This window comes from Grammomys surdaster, unplaced genomic scaffold (genome assembly GCF_004785775.1).
Source record: "Grammomys surdaster isolate TR1022 unplaced genomic scaffold, NIH_TR_1.0 125946, whole genome shotgun sequence".
Classification (NCBI taxonomy): Eukaryota; Metazoa; Chordata; class Mammalia; order Rodentia; family Muridae; genus Grammomys; species Grammomys surdaster.
In genome coordinates, this window is record NW_021620768.1 from 1,602,893 (window position 1) to 1,622,158 (window position 19,266).

At 51.0% G+C, this 19,266-nt stretch overlaps 1 protein-coding gene and 1 pseudogene across 1 annotated transcript; one reads left to right on the plus strand and one right to left on the minus strand.

Annotated features, from left to right (window-relative positions):
• Positions 1-1,443: 1,443 nt before the first annotated feature.
• On the minus strand, positions 1,444-13,807 carry Rhbg (Rh family B glycoprotein). Its single transcript, XM_028753222.1, has 10 exons — positions 13,578-13,807; positions 6,625-6,811; positions 6,019-6,169; positions 5,764-5,911; positions 4,081-4,247; positions 3,711-3,848; positions 3,409-3,542; positions 2,817-2,938; positions 1,920-1,993; positions 1,444-1,775 (listed from the first exon to the last, which is right to left on the minus strand). The coding sequence occupies exons 1-10, from the start codon at positions 13,753-13,755 to the stop codon at positions 1,707-1,709; spliced, it is 1,368 nt and encodes a 455-aa protein (XP_028609055.1). The 5' UTR covers positions 13,756-13,807; the 3' UTR covers positions 1,444-1,706.
• On the plus strand, positions 9,492-10,148 carry LOC114609019 (annotated as a pseudogene).
• Positions 13,808-19,266: the final 5,459 nt, after the last annotated feature.

The window sequence follows — 19,266 nt, forward strand, 5'->3', positions numbered from 1 at the left end:
GAGTCCGTGCCATCCTGCACATGGGGGTTTTGTGGTAGCTGTAAAGCTTAGAACTCACTGGTGACAAATATACAGCAGGGTGCAGCTCACGAGCATCCTCACCTTGTCCCTCTTCTCAGGGACCTATTGCCAGGCAAGCCTGGGACCAGCAACCTTTTGCCCATTTGAAGCTGACTGAGCAATTGAAAAAGCTCAAATGTCCCTTCTCCAGGAAGCCTCCCTGGATTGAGATGGCTACTCCCAGCGTTGGAAGAGCCTTTTTTTTTTTTTTTCAGGCCTGAAGAAGAAGCTTGGTTGCAGTTCAGAATGAACCAGCAACAGAGAGGGTCAGACTGAAAATCTTGGTGCCACGAGTGAAAGAATGTACACAGCTTTCCTTCACCAAAACTAGGGGCAGGCCAGGCCAGCTGGCTGTCCATCATCACCCAAGTTGGGTCCCAACTCTCCCAGCTACTTTTCCACAGTGACTGGGAGCCTTGTGCTTCAGTCCTGGGGCCCTCCAGCCTTCATAGCCCAGCCAGCAATGGGCAGGGAACTATGAAGAGGAGAGGGCTGTGGGGGACACATGGATAGCTCCCTGAAGAGCTTGTCTCTCCACCACCTCCAGCTGCACAGGAGAGCCCAGGAACATACTGGGCAACTGATTCTAGCATATGTCCTTACTCTTTGGGTTCCTACTGCTGAAGAGCCTTAGTCTGGAGGCAGAGGTGTCCATAGTTGTGCTCAGCTCTTGCCAGAAGCCCAATGGTGGATCAAGTGAGGGAAGGAAGAGGGGATCCAGTGCCTCATTGGGAAAGGGCTCCCACCTGCCGAAGGGATGAAGTCGCCAAGAGTGGGATGAGATACGAATCAGGAAGGCTTTGGCGTGGATGCCTGAGGATCTGACACTGATGCAGCTGGGAAGATGAGGGAGCAAGAAGGACCTAGGTGAGGCAGGGAGGTGGCATCGTCTGTTGGTTTAGAGCACCCTCTTGTGGTCAGATGATTCAGGCCCACAAGAACCCAGCTGCCCTTCCTCCTACTCTCTGCTTCACATCATCAGGACCAGGCCAAGGACCAGGCCAGGGCCCCGGCCAAAAACCGGCATCAGGTGATGCCTGCCCCCGACTGCTAAGGTTTTGTGGCAGACCACCCTTTTGACGGTCCTGTTGGGCTTCTTCCTATTCTGCTCAGCAGTGGAAAGCCAGCTGAGGGTCAGGGTAGCAACAGTTAGGTAAGAACCAGGAAGGATTTGGAGGCAGCATCAGATGTCTAAAACAGACACAGGCATTCCGGACAATAATGCCTTCTCTTGTAGAGGATGGAACTAGTTGGGGCACATACAGTAGAATGTAGTAGTATCTGGGAGTTCTGTGGACCCTAGAAGGGTTTGTCAACACCAAGGTCTTTGATTGCCACAAGATTTTGGCCTCAGGAGTGAAAGGAAAGAGACACAAACAGGTGTCAGAGACCTTGGTGACACATTGTTTATCACCCAGCTCCCATCCAGAGTGGGCTTGGTTTGGGCATCACTGGAACAGGGTAACACTGGTCAGTGGGGGTGACAATTGCCTAGGGCTGGCTTTGACCTTTTCTGGCCACAGGTGCAAGCTGATGAGGACCTGTCTAGGGGTGGTAAACTTCCTCAAGCAATAGTAACAAAGGCAGAGAAGGCTTTCTTGGCAAGAGCCATGTCTTCTCTGAGGACAGTGTCATGCTGGCAGCAATTAGGCCTGGGTGTCTGGCTCCTCAGCCCTCAGGGGGCTCTGGGTCTCAGCCTCCTGCTCTCCAGGCACCTGCAAAGCAGGGAGGGATGAAGGAAAGTTCCAGGGAGCTTGAGAAGGAGCCCACAAACAAGGAAAGAGGCGAGTGGTCACCCAAAGGTAAGGCAAGGTAACAGAGAGGGCCATTTAGGAGACAAACTGGGAGCTGTGTCTCACCTCCCAGTAAACCTGGTCCTCGAAGCATTGGGAGTCTGGAGGGGCATCCAGGAAGGGAAGCCTCAGCAGGAGCCCTAGTAGCCACAGGGAAGGCTGTGTAAGGGCAACTACCCAGGGGGAAGTTGCCACCTACAGCCACAGATTGGTAACCTTTAGGATAACATGGGCCCAAGCATATGCCAAGGGCTGCTGAGTCCTTTCTGAGAAGGTACAACCCTGTAAGGTGGCCCTACCCTCAAATTACCCACAAAGAGACCAGCTGGTAGAAGTAAGAGAATTTGTTCATGTTTGCAGCTGTATAGTGATTCTATTATGAAGCATAGATGCTCATCTTTTTGTGGCCTTCCACATAAGAGGGGCTAGGGGACAGCTATCTCATAAAACATGACCTGGGGAACTAGACCATAGAGACTTTCAGGATGACGGTGGGTGTGGGTGGGTAGGGACGTTACAGCATCAGGTTTTGTTCTTAGCAGGAGGGGATGTCTGGCCTAGGGCCAGTGAGCAAACAGCTTCTGTGGAAGACTTTGTAGTCCAGGGTGACAAAGCTAGGCCTCCTTTTCTGTCTGCTGAAGCCCAGAGGAGATTTGGGGTGGGGGCGCTGGGCTGGTCTCTTCCCAACAGCTGGGGTTGGACTGCCCTCTAGTGGCACAATGGAGCAGCACAAGAAAGTCAGCACACAACCCAGAGAGGAGCCTTCCTTCCCTCTGGAGGGTGTGGTCTTACACCTCCTCACTCAGAGGCCATGCTGCCCCCCCCCCCCCACTGGCACAGGCAGGTGTTCTGAGAGGATCTTGGTGGAAGTGAGCCTACATGAAGGACAAGTATCCTTTGCCCTTCCTCCTGGGTACCCTTCCTTGCTCTCACCTGACACCCTGCCCATCTAAAGCCACTCACCTCCAAGGCTGCCACCCACGGAGGCAAACGCCAGTGTGACAAACATTCCAAAGAGCTGATATACGGCCTGAGACGTGGCACTCCGCTGACCCTTGGCGATGAGTGGAAACACGCTCTGCAGGCTGAAGGGAGACCAGACAGGGAAAGCTGGCTATGGAACAGGCAGCCAGGACTGGTCATTGTGAAACTCATGCCTGTGGGCAGCCAGAGGGCATCCAGGGATCCCCAGTGTCACCCACTCAGTCAGGCCCACCTCAAGTGTCTTCCTCTCCTAAGCCAGCTCCATATACCTTTCAGAACCCAGTCAAAGGTCTCTTTGGCCTGCCCTACTCCTCGCTCACAGTGTGAAATGTAGACCTCAGAGGTCATTAGCTCTTACTGGTCCTGAAGGAATGCTCAATGCTCTTGAAACTGTTTACTTAATGGCCATCCATGGTGCTGGCCAAGAGGACAGGCAGGGGCAGGTCCTCGGCTCTCACCGCATTGGTGGGTGAATGGCCAAATGAGTGGTTGAGAATAGATGGGAAGATATTTTTTCTTGGCTCTCGAGGAAGAAGGGAGGTCACTTCAGAGAGGATGAGGGAGGACTCACCCATCTCCATAAGCCTCATGGGTGGCCAGGGCAGCCACTAGGACTCCCAGGATGGCCCCCAGTAGCCCTGGCATCCCATGGAGGTTGTGAACACCACATGTGTCCTGCAGTTTAAATCTGGATTCGAGGACAGGCTGGAGGACAGGGTGGAGAGTCAGGCTTGAATAAACAGGGTGGATAATCAATCTACCTACCCACATCCAGGACCTGGTGGGGAAGTAGCAGAAGGGCTGGGAATTCTGTGTCACTGGTCCAGTCTCCTCCCTCCCATATTTAGTCCCGGTCCTGAGAAGCAACCATACCGTAAAGAACTTATACCCCAGCGTGGAGACAGTCCCAGCCAGGAAGCCAGCTGCCAGAGCCCCAAAGGGTGTCAGCATCATCTCACTTGATGTCCCCACCACAACACCTCCAGCCAGTGCTGCATTCTGGATGTGAACCTAAAAGGACAAAACAGGCAAGGTATCTTATTAGACCGTCACACCCACACATCCCAGCCACGCTCATTACAGTCCTCCGGTCACCTAGCCACCAACTCTCCAGCTTTCATATACCCTCCCCTTCTGATATAATACCACTCCCCTGCTTGCCGACGGAGTGTCAGTGCTTGCCCCTGGGGACATCCATGCTTAGCTCTTCCCTTTGTCAGGCTGTCCACCCACTTCCCCATACCATATCCAGTCGTCCATCCCCACTGACAAGGGCTGATAAGGCGAAAGTACTGAGGGTGCTTGCGGTGAGTGAATAGTACGTGTTGACCACAGTCCGATGCTGCCCATCCCCCGGCGCTGTCGGCGCAGAGTTGAAGCTGGGCCAGAAAACCCACAGGAAGATGGTCCCTAAACAAGTGGGTAGCCACGGTGAGCACAGCACCAGTAGTAAGTGGCCTTGTCACCAGGGGGCGCTGCACTACAGAGCAATTATTACTAAGCGGCCTGTTTCCTCACCGGTTCCTGGAATTGATTAAAAAAAAAAAAAAAACCGACAACAACAACACCTTCCTGTAGTGAGAGTTGAGCGAGTAATGCCCATAAATGTCTGCTTCATGGCCCAGCAGGCCTATCTGCTCAAGAAGGGCCCGGAGCAGAGCTCAGTAGAACAGCACATGCCTAGCATAGGCCACACTCTGGCTTCCAATCCCAGCATACCAACTCTCCTAAGACCCAGAAAAAGGAAAGGGAGCCAGGTAGAGGCTGTTAACAGGCAGCAGCTGTGAGCACTCAGATATGCTGGGGGGACTGTACCAACTCAGCTACCTTCTAGAGAAGGTGGCCCCTACAGGCCTCAGGAGTCTAGGCTGGGCTGCAGGGGTACCTGCTCTGCACTGGGGCAAGAAGCAGGTCTCTGCTTTCAAGCCTCTGTGTGTGTTTTGTTTTTCAAGACAGGGTTTCTCTGTGCAGTCCTGGCTATCCTGGAGCTCACTCTGTAGACCAGGCTAGTCTCAAACTCAGAGCTCTACCTGTCTCTGCTTCCCAAGTGCTGGGATTGAAGGTGTGTACCACCACCTCCAGGCCCTGTTTAGTCTTACAGACTGATCTCAGAGTAGGAAGGAGAAGCTGGGACTTTGCAGGCTGGGCCAGCAAGGCAGGAGCCTGTGTGTGTAACCCATGTCCTTCACCTTGACTCAAAGTCCGTATGCTGCCTCAATATGAGGACCTTCACTGCAGCATCCTGTGCTCAGTTCCCAGGCTTCAGACAACCTGATCCCTCTGTTCCCTTCCCCAACCACTTTCCCTGGAGTCTTCATATGTGAAGGGTGCCAAGGGCAAGGAGGACTCAACTGTTTACAGTGAGCCTGAAGTGGGCAAGAAATCAAGCCAGCCTTGCTTATACAAGAGTAGGAACTGAAGGCTATATTCAATACCCTAAAGGAAGCATGAACTCCAGATGATAGGCTGGGAGGGTAGAGAGGACAGAGCCCAGCAGAGGTCGGGACTTGGAGGTAACAGGGCCTACTGTTCCCTGGGGTGACCCAGGGCCCCAACTTCCTGCCTGACAGTGCAGGGTTTCCGGGGCTGTGAGGAGAAGGGCTCCTTAGAGGAAGTGACCTCAAGTGCAGGTAGCCCAGGCTGGCAGGACTTTGCAGGGGTGAGGAGGGATGGCTCCACACGTGGGGGCTGCGTAGCTCAAGAAGGTTTCAAGTAGGACTGAGGTGGACTTGGGAAGACCCCAGGGCTTGTTATGGACGTATGTGTACCCCACTACTAGGTCATAAGTTATGGGAAGTGATGAGCACAGATCCCAGGCTCCTCACCACACAAGTAGGAAGGACCCAAAGGACAGCTGGCAGAGCCAGGAGACCTTCCTAAGGCACGGTGCTCTGCAGCCCCATCACTTCTCCTCAGCAGGCCTCACCAATCATGGCAAAGAGGTCAGAGTTGTAGACGGAGCTCTGGCGGTGTCTGCTCTTCTCCAGCCGGGATCTGTAGAGGACCCGTGAGAGGAACAATCCAAAGTAGGCCCCAAATGTGTGAATTGTCATGGACCCTCCAGCATCTCTCACCTGGGAAGAAGGACAGAGGTGGCGAGGCAGCCCTTGCCCTCCATCCACCTCTCCTGTCCCAGAGCTGGATGGACACCCAGGTCTCACCCACTTCTGGCCAGACTTACCCCCAGGAGACTGAGCAGTATAAACTCATTGACGCTAAACAGCACTGCCTCCAGTAGGGCCATTAGCAGCAGCTGGGCTGGCCCAGTCTTGCCCAGAACAGCCCCGAAGGAGATGAGCACAGCGCCCGCACAGAAGTCAGCGTTGATCAAGCTGCAGGGTGGAAGGGGTGGAAGTAAAGTGGCTCCGGAGGGGCTCCAGGCCCCATCGGGCAGGGGCGCGGGCACAGTGTGGGGCACACAGGGCAGGTGAGGAGAGTCAGTGCTGGGGCACCTCTCTCTGGGTATTCAATGAGTACCACCCAGCCTTGGAGAAGAGGGGGAGCCCTTGTGAAGTGATGGGCCACTTTAGGTTGAAGCAGCAGCAGTAGGAGGAGCCATTCTTCCCTGGCTGCCTGTCCTTCTAGGAGCTCCGGTGACAGAGGCCTAATGGGAGGGGTGTGTGAGTGTATCAGGGACACAGGTCAGACAACTAGACAGACAGTGGCCTGGAGAAGGTGGTTATGGGGCAGAGCGGAGGTCAGTTAGCAGACCCGAAGGTCAGGGCTTGCGCTGGCATCCTTTGGGGAGCGGGGTCTTTGGAGGAGCCAGGGGCTTCCGAATGCCCACCTCTCCACACCAACGTGGATGTAGCCACCATGGAAAGAGTGAAGGAAGCCTTGGAGCAGGGTGGCCCACTGCAGGGTGAGGGTGGCCACGAGGAAGGTAAAGCCCACACTGCTGAAGCCGTACCGCTGTAGAAAGACCATGAGGAAGCCAAAGCCCACGAAGACCATGACGTGCACATCCTGGAAGCCTGTGGGTGGGCAGGGCATGGGAAGGAGAGACAGCCGAGGGAGTGTCATGAGACTCGCTCTGGTCCGGTCACACCCACCAACCAACAGATGTCATTCCAGTGTCTGGCTCCTCTGCACAGGACTGCCTTGAAGCAACACCATCCTTGAAGAATTCCCCAGGCATAACAGCCTCCCCCCCCCAACCCCCCATGAGCGGACTGAACAAAGCTTTCAGCCTGGAGCAGCAGGGCCAGGCCATTCTTGCTATCCCTGCTCAGAGAAGGAGCTAGAACATCCTGCTCCAGCTTCCATTCACCTACCTGGCCCATCTGCTCGCCCGAGTAGGAAGTGAAGTCAGTTCTCTCTGCTGCTGCAGCCCTGTCTCCTCTACACACAGATTCTCCTCCCTCCTTCTGGAAAGTCCCCTCTCCCTCTGTGTCCAGGTGTGTGCACACAAGGTGCGTGTGTGTGTGTATAGCGGTAGGTGTGTTTTCCTCCACCGTGCTCCGCCCTCAGTGACCCTGGACGTCACTAACGTGACCAGAGGAGACAGCCAGCAAGCCCTGGCGTCTGTCCCTCTCTGCCCTCTGTGCTGATATCATGAACGAGCCTTGCTATGCCTGACTTCTACTTGTGTGCCGAGGATCCTAATGCTCACCCAGCAAGCACTTCACATACTGAGCCATCTTCCTAGCCCCGGAGAAGTCCTTCTTGATATCTAACTTTCATCGCTCATTTTTCCAAGTCCGTACCTCCCTATTTTGAGATTTAAAATAAAAATCATTTAGGAAATGGCTTTGAATTGTTAACAGTGATTGAGAATCCCCCCCAAAGGAATTGAGGGGGGCAAGGCTACTGTGTTGTACAGCTCAGTGTAGTGACTACCCCTACCCCCTACAATGACCTGTGTGTCATGCAGGAGCCCTCAGGAGAAAGGATTGCCTTTCCGTTTGTTTCTTTCTATACGTTGAATTTTTTATGTTATACGTCACACTTGCTATGTTGAGACAGGGTCACGTGGTGTAGTCCAGGTGACCTCAAACGCCCAAGTGTGCCCACAGAATGGGGACCACACGTGGCCAGTTTTACTTGAACTGTCAGGCATTTCAGTGGGGCTTCTGTACAGGAAGACGTGGGGCCTTTTCTGTTTGTTTTCTGCATAAAACACCAGTACAAATAATGCAATTATACTGAAACTAAGATTTATATAAATAGTTTGTTGAGTAATTAGTTATATAGAACCAGCATGAAGGCAGCTAGGAGACGGGTAGTGGACAAATGCTTTATGTGGCAAAGCCTTGGCCACCAAGCTAGCCTGGAGACCACAGAACCCACGTAAGAAGCTGGATACGGTAGTGGGTCTATAATCCTAGCACTCCTGTGGTGAGAAGGGAGGTGGAGATGAGAGAATAGACCAGCTCAGCGCAGCTGCCTGCAACAGCTGCACAGACGCAGGAACAAGGTCATTCTTCAAACAAGGCATGATGCTCAATGCGTATACACCTGAGAGACGCCAACGAAGGACTGCTCCAAGTTCAAGGTTAGCTAAAGGAGTAAGAGCCTGTCTCAAAAAAAAAAAAAAAATTCATGAACCGGGCTGGAGAACCGGGCTGCTCTTCCAGAGGTCTTGAGTTCAATTCCCAGCAACCACATGGTGGCTCACAACCATCTGTAATGAGATCTGATGTCCTCTTCTGGTGTGTCTGAAGACAGCTACAGTGTACTCACATACATAAAATAAATAAATCTTTAAAAAACAAAATGATGAACAAGGCCAGGTGTGATGGTGCACATCTTTTTCTAATCCTAGCACTTGGGAGTCAGAGGTGGGCTGATCTCTCTGAGTTCAAGTCCAGCCTGGTTTACATAGTGAGTTAGTTTCAGGACAGCCAGGGCTATGTAATGAGACTGTCTCAAAAAACAAACAAAGAAACAAACAAACAGGAACAAGCAAAGACAAAACCCACCAGTAGAATGCCTGTGGGAGGGCCCTTTCTGTAAACGTCTAGGGACAAGGGGCACCACACCTTCAAACCCTCCAGACTCCCTTCTTTCATACTCTACTTGAGAAATTTCTCTTCTCTAGCGCTGAGAAATGTCACTCGCCTGAGAATGTCTGTCTCCCACCTGCAAGCAACAGTTGTGCAGAGCATCTGTGGACAGGGCTCCGGAGTACAGCTGTCACCAGGAAGTCAGTTCCTGCTCTCAAGGGTGGAGTCACACTGGAGAATCAGAGCCTGCACAGGGAGGCTGCTGGCTCTGATGAGAACCCACATTCATATTGATCTTTTTCCTTGGCCGCTTGGGAGCTGGGAGCTGTAGTAAAGCTTCAGCTGTCATGCATCCACACTCCCGAGATCCTCTCTTCAGACGTCACAATTCGGTTCTCTGCTTGCCTTTCCTCATGCAAACTCACTATCCAAATCGACAACCCCAAATGCTCCAGAATCACAAAGTTTTTAAGCATCAGTGTGATGCAGTAGTGGAAAATTCCACACACACACACCCACCCACCCACCCAGGGCTTCATCCAATAGGCTTTACTCAAAACCCAGCCTCACTACACAGGCTGCATGAAATCACCTTCAGGCTGTTTGTATATGTGCCATGTGTTGGGTATCTGTGAATTGCTTGTCTAAACATGAGTTCCATCCTCAAGATATTCATTATGGGGTTAGGGGGACAGTGACGTATCCCAAGATGGCTGGGCGTAAACTTGCTCTAAAAACCATTGATTGGGTATCTTTTGTGGAGATCATGCCCTAAAACAGAGGACAATTGGAAATGCCCTAAAGTCCTAGAATGAGACCCTCTACACCAGGTCGGCTAGTCTGTCTGAGAAACCACCAGCAAGTGACTGGGCTTACTACAGGGCCAATGTGGCCAAGGCTGGCTTGGTGGATGATTTTGAAAGGAAGTATAATGCCCTGGAGATTCCTGTGCCTGAGGATGAATACACAGCCCTGGTGGACCAGGACGAGCAGAGGGATGTGAAGAACTGTGCCTGTATCTCAGCTCAGGATCCAGAAGTGTGAGAAGCAGCTGGAGAAAATGAAGAGCATAATTCCCTTCTGACCAGATGACCACTGATCTTGAATGAGACTTGAATGAGATCTTCCCAGAAACCAAGCTAGACAAGAAGTACCCTGGCCGGGCGGTGGTGGCACACGCCTTCAATCCCAGTACTTGGGAGGCAGAGGCAGGTGGATTTCTGAGTTCGAGGCCAGCCTGGTCTACAGAGTGAGTTCCAGGACAGCCAGGGCTACACAGAGAAATCCTGTCTTGAAAAACAAACAAACAAACAAACAAACAAACAAGTACCCGTCCTGGCCCCACCAGCCCGTCAAGAGCCTATGAAGCATCCCAGGAGGGAGCCCTGGCTGACATGAAATAAAACATTTAAATAATGCTGAAAAAAAGATATTCATTATGTGTACATAAATATGCCCCAAACCAAAACACTTTTTGGCTCCAGGAATTTTCATAATGATATTCAACTTGTACTGATTTTATCATGGATGACCCTGAATTTCTCATAAGAAGAGGCAGATTCTCAAGCCCATGCTTTGTGGTATTTGATCTTGAGAGGCATGGCAAACTGAAAGCTGCTACTGAACTTTGGGGTGCAAATAGGATCCCCAAAAGAAGGTAAAGCTTTTGCTGTTTTGGAGCTGAGAACAGGGCTAGAGAATCTAGCGGTGCCTTGTTCATTCCTGCAACTGGGGTCTGCAATCCCACGGGCTTCAGGGAGTGTGGTCTGCCATACATCATACACACAACAGAAAGGAGAGACACACTTAGAACTCAGCCAGAACCTGCATTCTTTTTCTTCTTTCTGTGTTTGTTTGTTTGTTTGTTTGTTTGTTTGTTTTTGTTTTAGACAGGGTCTCACTATGTAGCCCTGGCTGTCCTGGAACTCACTATGTAGACCAGGCTAGCGTAGAACTCACAGAGATCCCAAGTGCTGGGATTAAAGGCATGTGCCACTGCACCAGGATAGCTTAAAGTCTTTAGGACTCTGCCCCTTTCCCTTGTTCAAACATGGAAGAGGAACTCTTTCTGTTCTTGTCCAAGGACAGAAGGAAACCAAAGGGGGCTGGGCGGCCTCAAAGACCATTCATGCAGGCACTTCTCTCAACTGCTCTGAGCTTGTTTCAAACGCTTCTGTTTGCACTGAAAACTCAATCCCAGCCAGGCATGGTGGGTGGCACACACTTGTAATTCTGCCATGCAAAAGGTAGAGGCAGGAGGATGAGAAGGTCAAGGCCAGACTTGACTACATAATGAGTCTGAGGCCAGCCTGAGCTTATGATACCCAGGCTCAACTAAAGCCCCCTGAAGCTACCACTGCCCTCCTTCCTTCTCCAGCTTCCCCCTGACAGGGCAAAACTTTGGCAAGACTAGGACTGCCATTTCAGCATCTACACGCACCTGACCCCGTGACCTTGGACACATGACCTGAGGCCTCTCTAAGCTTCGGGTGCTTCCTCTGGAAAGAGCAGCTATAAAGCACCAAGAGGAGGAGGGTGGGAGTTGCCATCTCAAGCCTCTTCATCTCAGCTTTCCAGAAAACAGACTGAATTGTCCCAGAGCAGGCCACAGTCCCAGCCTCCACCTCTCCTAAGATAGTCCTGATTCTAGGTCAAGTCACTGCTGTGGGTCAGGCCTCTCCTGAGGGCCTCCTTAGCTTTTGAGAACCCCTTCTCTGGCTCTTTCCCCTGTTCTGAATCACTAGCTTTGTAGAGTAAGAGGCCTGTAGGCAGGGTACAGTGGTTCAAGCCTGTATTCCCCAGTACTTGGGAAACTGAGGCAGGAAGATTGTAAGTCTGAGACTGTCCTGGCTTACATTGTGAGACTCTGCCTTAAAGATAAGGTAAACCAGGGTAACCTGATCATGGCAGGAACTTCCAGAAAGAGAACTTGGCTCTTGTCCCACTTTTTGTGACTTGCTGTGTGACCTTGGGTAGGTGAGTGACCTTCCTGGCTCTCTGTCCACATCTGATCTGAGAGAGGTAGAGCATAGAATCTGTGGGCCCATCCTGTCCTATCTATCTGGGGGAGACATCAGCCATCTCCTGACAGCTCCTTAGAGTAACCATGCCTGCGGCCTTGGCAATACTCACCAAAGACTCTTATCATCTTCTGAATCAAAGGGTGGTTTCTGCCCGCCCTCTGGCCTTGACCCTTTCCTCTGGACACAGGGACAGGTGAGGATCCGGCTCTTCAAAGCCACGGGTTTTAGGAACCCCACATCTCTCTCCTGCCTAGCTTCCCCAAACAGTAGGCTCAAAGTCCACAGAGATCAAAACTGGGACAGGGAGGCAGTAACTCTGCCATGGTCATTGCTGCCCACTTAGGAAGGAGAGCCCAGCACTGCCTCAGCTATAAAAGGCAGGATTCTGGGCCTTGGAGCAAGCAGGGGCTGGAGGCTCTAAGAGAAGCTGTTCCTGGCCCTCTTAGACAACCAATGCTCACCTCCTTCACTTGTCTGGCCCATTTCCTCTCAACTCCCAGCGTCTGTGAACAGATAACGGCCAGCAGTCTACAGCCAGCTTTAGGGCTTTGGTTTTGATCCTAGCTTCCAAGGCCTGAATGCTGCCAATCTCTGCCACAACCGGGAATGAGCTGTGGAGAAGGAGGTGCTGTGGGGGGTTGGGGTCTGGTGCTTCCTGCCACAGTCCAAAGTCTCCCTCAGCCCTCTACGTCCCCATTGCTGGGGCCAGGGCAGAGTGAGGTGGGGACAGCGTGCCACCAGCTCAGCTGTAGAAAGTGGATGCTTTGTTGCTTTATTTGCACGCCCTTCAAACGGAGACATTTTTTCTTTCTCCTTTTTGGTGTTTGTTTGTTTGTTATTTGAGACAGGGTTTTGTTAGCTCAATCTGATCTCAGATTCACGGTGTGGCTGCGGCAGGCTTTGAACTCCAGATCCTCCTGCCTCTACCACCGGAGTGCGGAGATTACAGACACAAACCACCACACCCAGCTTCTTCCTGTCACTTGGATGGGGAACTGGGATTAGAGAAGATGGACTTGGGCATTAGAGGGAGGGACAGTTTGCTTGATCCCAGATGTCCAGTGTCTCAGTTATATACAACCTTGAAGGAGATGCTTTGTCTCCATCTGGGGGTTAACTCCCTGTCCAGAACCTTGTCAGGAGACAAATGGTCAGTGGTCAAGTTTATGGTGTGTAAACCCATTCTAGCTGTGTGATCTGTGGTGGGTGATAACAGGCACACCACAGTCACCTTAAACTGTGAGATGAGATAGTAATGCTGGGCAGAGAACTACCCTAAGACCCCCTGAAGATGGTCTTGAATCTGGCAAACCAGTCCAGTGTCCTTTCACTCTCAAACCTCAAACACCTGAGCTGAAACCAGTCTTCGATGCCTGTACATGTGGGAATTTCACACCTAACTCTCTTTTCTCTCCTTTAGCACCCTACCTGGCAGTCCCAAGATTATCTTTCCTGTGGTCAAGCTGGACTCCTAAACAAAGTCAAATTAGCCCTAGTGGAAGGTGAGACAGTGGCTTACACTGGACCTGCTTACAACCGGATTGAAACCCCAGCTCCCCTTACTGTGTGACCCTGACTGAGTCTTACCTTTCCTCAGCCTGAGATAGAGCACGTGCCATCCCCAGCAGTGCCTGGAACAAGAGGGACACTAGAGAAAGGGAACTATTTTAAAGCCCTGGCAGTCATCTCGGTGGGAGGAGTACCCACCAACGCCCTTGCCTACACACCCCGGGCTTGGAGTCTCTGCTTCCCATGCCCTCGCCCTCACTCACTTGGGTAGCGAAAGTAAAACTCGTTGTCCACGTTACTGTGGTTGCCCCAGTGCCACAGGGCAGCGTCGGTTTCGTGGTTGTAGCGGACGAAGATCGCAAAGAGGAGGGCGGTGGCGCCTTGGAAGAGCAGGCACAGTAGCGGCAGGACCAGACGCCGGTGGCGGGAAAGACGGGCCATGAACGCGGCTGTGCTCTCCCAGGCTCTAGCAGGGCTGTGCAAGCCAAGCTGACTCCTGCCACAGCATAGGTGAGGCCCCGCCCCACAGAGGCCGTGCTGCTCGTAGGGGAGCCCCACCCCTCAGCTCGAGGTTGGCAAGGACTAGCCTAGCAGGTCAGGTCTTGTTTCCCATGGCCCTGCTGTGGCACAGGTGATGTGAGAGCTTCCCCAACTGTGCCCCAGGTGCCAGAAGGGTGGTGAAGGGGGACAAGGTACTCGCTCCTTCTAGCCTGGTGTGAGAGTGGCATCCAAGAAGCTAGTATCCCTTAAAGATCCTACTCTGTTTCCCTTGGCTAATAGGAAGGAATCAGACTAATACTGAGATCTTCCTTTGCCTGGCTGTAGAGGTAAACCAGATGGACCCTCTCAGAAGCCACTGCCTCTACCACCTTAAATTGAACTGAGATTATGGCTCCCACAGGAAGGGCTGCAGAGCCCACAGTCATGGTCCCTGAAGGACTCTAGTAGGTAGGGGCACTGGCACTCTTGATTCTGAAACCTGCAGTCCACAGGGACATGATCCTTTCTTAGAAATGTGCAGGGATGGTAGGACAGCTTACTGACGCTCTGTTCCTTGCCTGTTGCTCCTAGCTCAGTTCTTCCACTGTCTCAGCAGGGACCAGAGCCTGTGTCCCTGGTCTTGTGTGGACTTGGGAGGACACTTGGATTCTAGGTGTCCAGTTTCCTGTGCCAAGGGTCCAGCCAGGCACAGGAAAGACCAGAGATCAGCCTCTGGTGGCACAGCCATGTAGGCCCTGTCCAGAGACTGCATCACTCCTTGGATTCCAACCTCCTCTTATCTCCTGGATGCCTGCCTTCCTCTCCAGTTCTACCAGGGCCCGACCTCCCCCTTTTCTCTTCTTCATTCATTCACTCGATAAATACTCATGTAGTGTCTACCCTGGGCTAGGTCCTAGGGTTGGAACTGGATATTCTAGGACAAGGATAAAACAGGCTCAGGCCCTGGAGGCCCCAGCCTAGCAGATTAGCTCTTCAGTCACTGAGTCGGGGGAGGGCTTCAGAAATTCTTTGGAAAGGCAGGAGAGCTGGGCCAGCATATGGTCAGCTCATGGGACATTCACTCCCTTGTAAGGTGTGACCTTGAGTGTTAACACTAAGTGACAGGCACCAGCCGAGATTCTTTCTGGTCCAATAGAGTGAGATCCTGAAGACATTCCCTAAGGCTCCCCTGCTCGCCTGCTTCCTTGGAAGACCCTAACCCACCACCGTCAAGCGTTAGTCCTGGCTCTTTTGATCAACTGCTGAGGTCTGGTCCTTGGTCCCCTCTCCTATGATCCTGTGAAGTGATGGGCTTCAGGTCTCACTCCTTTCTTAACTGCCGGCCTCTGAGGGACATCTGTATCACCAGTCTCCGTCCGTCTAGTCTTGAGGTCTGCCCAATCTTTGACTTTCCATCTCTGGCTTCCAGTCATGACCAGCCAAGCATTTAAAGCCAAGGGGAGTTGATGTATCCTGCTTGCCCTGGCCCGGCCTGTGCAGGTTGTCCCTGGAGAATTGAGTGTCTGAGGTTATTGAGTAACTCAGTGTTGCTCCAGGATGCTCTCTGCCAAAGCCACCTGCTCCCTCTCTCTGCTGCCTTGGTTCAGGGTTCTAGGAACTGTTGTCCCTGTTAGTCTCACTGACCATCTCCAGTGTGCTTAGGGGGCTAACACAAGAACCAGCAAAGCTATAATCATACAGACACCCTGCCATTCCTCCCCTTTCTCCCCCCTCCCTTCTTCTCTTCCTTCCTTCTTTCTTCATATCTATACTGTGTGACCTCAGGCAGATTATTGAGCGCCCTTTGAGCCCCAGTTTCCTTGTCTGAGAATAATAATATTTCCCACAAGGACTCCAAATAAGTCCTATAGATGGCTGGCATTTTGGCAAGCATGCCACAGATGTGGTGATTATTTTAATTTGATTGGTTAAACAAGGTCAGTAAATGGCTCACTAGCTTCAACACTCTGAGACTCTAGGAAAGAAGCAGAAGGGCAGATGCTGACCCCATGCAGACAGCAGGAGCTGGGAGCTTTAGGGGGGCTAGGATAGGCATATGCCCTGGCTCCCACTATTTTTTCTTTGGAGACAAGGTCTTAAGTAGTTCAAGCTGGCTTTGAACTTGCTATTTAGTGGAGGGTGACATAAATTTAGGATCCTCCTGCCTTCACTTCCCAACACTAGGATCGCAGGATCACAGGCACAAGACATAAATAACCTCACTGGATTATTTTTTATTTTTTTATTTTTTTTGAGACAGTATCACTAGGTAGTCCAAGCTGGCTTCAAACTGAAGGCAATCCTCCTGCCTCAGTCTACCAAGTGCTGGAAATAAAGGTATGTGGTAACATGCCAGGTACATACAGTTCTTGAGCAGTTTAGGCAAAGGAAGAACTTTCTTTCATTCAACAAACACATATTGAGTACTTACTGTGTGCTAGCCACTGCATTAGACCATATAACAGATACAACAGAACAAGGTTTAGCTGGTGCCCTGGGCAGGGTCTATCAGGAGAGGTGAGCAGACAAATCACAGTCCAAAGTGCTATGGTGGAGAGGCACTCCTAACCTGGGACTCTGGTCAGAGGAAGCAGTACCTGTGGGGGAGACCTGAAGGACAGTTCCTTTTTACCTCAGCCCTCTCCCGTGAGAACAGTGAAGACGCTATGCCAGAGAGCTCATCTCTTCCCATGTTCTAGCTGGATAAACCCCAGAGACTTCAATCTTGCCCAAACCAACAGCCACTGTACCACTGTCTAAACAGAGTACTGTCACATGTACATATTACATATCAAAGCAAGGCAGGACAAAAATTAAATGGCTATTTCTCTTTAGTGTTTTTCCGTGTTAGCCTCTGTTAAAAGTTTGTCATGGGGCTTTAGGGGGATGGCTTAATCAGTGAAAGTGCTTGCCTTAGGTCCTAGGGAGAGGTCTGACGTGGTGGGTGGACATCGTTAATGCCAGCACTATAGCAGATGAGGGGTGGAGACAGGAAAAGCATCTGCAAACTCACAGACCAGCGACCATGGACTGTACAGAAACAGAAAGAAGCAACCTGCCTCAGCCAAGTGGAAGAAGATGCCGAACCTCAAAGTTGTCCCTGGCCTCGCCATGCCTGCTCACCCTCACACAGGGACACACACAGAAATACAATTTTTTGAAAAAGTTTGCCTGAGTCAGATTACTCACTGTGTTATGCTTAACTGGAGAGACTGCTTTTATTCATTTCTTCATTTAATACTTTTTCATATCTTGTTTATTTCTTTCCTTCTCCCATTTATTTCTTCGTTTAATACACCCCACTTGCATTGCTGTCTCATGTTGGGCATTGGGTTCAAGTCCTGGGAGATTGTCTCCACGCTCAACACGACTGAACCCCGCACATTTCACTACGGTTTCAGGACGAGGCTAAACAAGAGTAGATCAAGCTTCTAAGGTCCAACAGTGGCCCTGATTCCGTGGTTTAAAATGACGGTAAAGGGGCCATCGAGATGGCTCAGGAGCCGAAGGCTTGCTGCGAAGCCTGGTGGATGGCTCTGAGTTCAACCCCCTGGAGTCACATGGGGAACACAGAGAACTGACTCTCAAAGCTGTCCCCTGATCTCCACAAATACATCGCACATACAATAAGTAAATGTAATTAATTTAAAAAAGAATAGCCCCAACTAATCTAAAAAACTAGAGGGGGGTGGTTGATGCCTGGTCAGGAGAGTGCTTTCAAAGCCAGCAGCTGCACACGGGAACCAGCATGGCCTGAGATGCTAGGGGTAAAAACTGGACTCCGATCTGAGTAAAACGCCAGGCACATCGCTGACTATGGTTTGAGCCTCAGTCTCCTTGTGTGCCATGCAGAGAGACTGACAGGTGTAACCTCAGAGGCCTTGTCGATGGGCATGCGACCAAAGCATGGCCGTGGCTATTACTCATGCTACTGAGGGAAGGGAATGAGTTGAATGGCTGTTTTGGTTTGTTGTTGTTGTTGTTGCTGTTGTTGTTTTGTCTCCTGCTGTTAGCTTGCTAGGACATGGGCACCTGGGCCTCAGTTGTGTTTTGGAGACTGGATGTTACCTATGTAGCCTTCGCTGGCCTGGAAGTCCCTTTTTAGACTAGGCTGACCTTGTATTGAGAGACCTGTCTGCCTGTCTCCTGAATGCCAATTTTGTGAGTTTTGGGGGTTTTTGTTTGTTTGTTCTGGTTTTTGTTTATTTTGGGTTTGTTTTTGTTTCTTGTTTTTGTTTTTTGAGATAGGGTTTCTCTGTGTAGCTCTGGTCATCCTGGAACTCACTCTGTAGACTAGGCTGGCCTCGAACTCAGAGATCTGCCCACCTCTGTATCTTCCTAAATGCTGGGAATAAAGGCGTGTGCCACCATGGCCCTGCTCTTTTGTCTTTTTTAAGGGTAGGGAAGAGGTGCTGGGAGCATTCCTCTGTAACTGAATCCTAAATATTTATTTAAATCTTATAAACTCCTGCTATTGTTGGGTCATAGGCTACATCCAACTTAGCTATTAGTTTTAAATATCAACAGTCGATCTAAAGTTCTCTGGTTCTTTCAGGGATCAGTTACCACCAAACCCTTCAAACCCTCCCTACTCTGAATGTGTGAGGAGAGCTATGGCTCATCTTACCCCATTCCTCTGCACTTTTATACCTCCTGGCATCCTTTGCTCTCTCTCCTAGGTCAGCCTCTCCCTAAACTTAAGTAGCAATACTTTTTTTTGAGATTAGGTCTCATATAGCTCAGGCTAGCCCAAATTGACCTTGAATTCTTTTGGTTTTTAAAGTGGCCCTCACTCTTATGTGTTTTAATGTATGAGTGCTCTGTCTGCATGTACACCTGCACACCAGAAGAGGGCATCAGATCCCTTTATAGATGGTTGTGAGCCACCATGTACTTGCTGGGAATTGAACTCAGGACCTTTGGATGTTCTTAACCAATGTTCTTAATCCCTGAGCTATCTCACCAGCCAAGCCTTGAATTCTTAATCCTCCTACTCAATGCCAGGATGGGCATAGGCATCAAACTCTGCATGAGTGGTGGTCTTTTTTTTTTTTTTTTTTGGTTTTTCGAGACAGGGTTTCTCTGTGTAGCCCTGGCTGTCCTGGAACTCAGTCTATAGACCAGGCTGGCCTCGAACTCAGAAATCCGCCTGCCTCTGCCTTCCAAGTGCTGGGATTAAAGGCATGTGCCACCACCACCTGGCGAGTGGTGGTCTTTTAATGAACATCTCTTTTCTCTAGAAAAGGGAATGATCAAGTAGAAATGTTCCTCATTGGCCAGGCAGTGGTGGCATAAGCCTTTAATCCCAGCGCTTGGGAGGCAGAGGCAGGTGGATTTCTGAGTTCGAGGCCAGCCTGGTCTATAGAGTGAGTTCCAGGACAGCCAGGGATATAGAGAGAAACCCTGTCTCCGAAAGAAAGAAAGAAAGAAAGAAAGAAAGAAAGAAAGAAAGAAAGAAAGAAAGAAAGAAAG

Bases quoted from the DNA above. Each gene is read 5' to 3' on its own strand.
- Rhbg (XM_028753222.1), bottom strand. From the start codon at position 13,755: ATGGCCCGTCTTTCCCGCCACCGGCGTCTGGTCCTGCCGCTACTGTGC. The intron at 6,170-6,624 runs GTGGGCATTCGG...TCCACCCTGCAG, and splicing joins ATCCACGTTGGTGTGGAGAG to CTTGATCAACGCTGACTTCT. The intron at 5,912-6,018 runs GTAAGTCTGGCC...CCTTCTTCCCAG, and splicing joins TACTGCTCAGTCTCCTGGGG to GTGAGAGATGCTGGAGGGTC.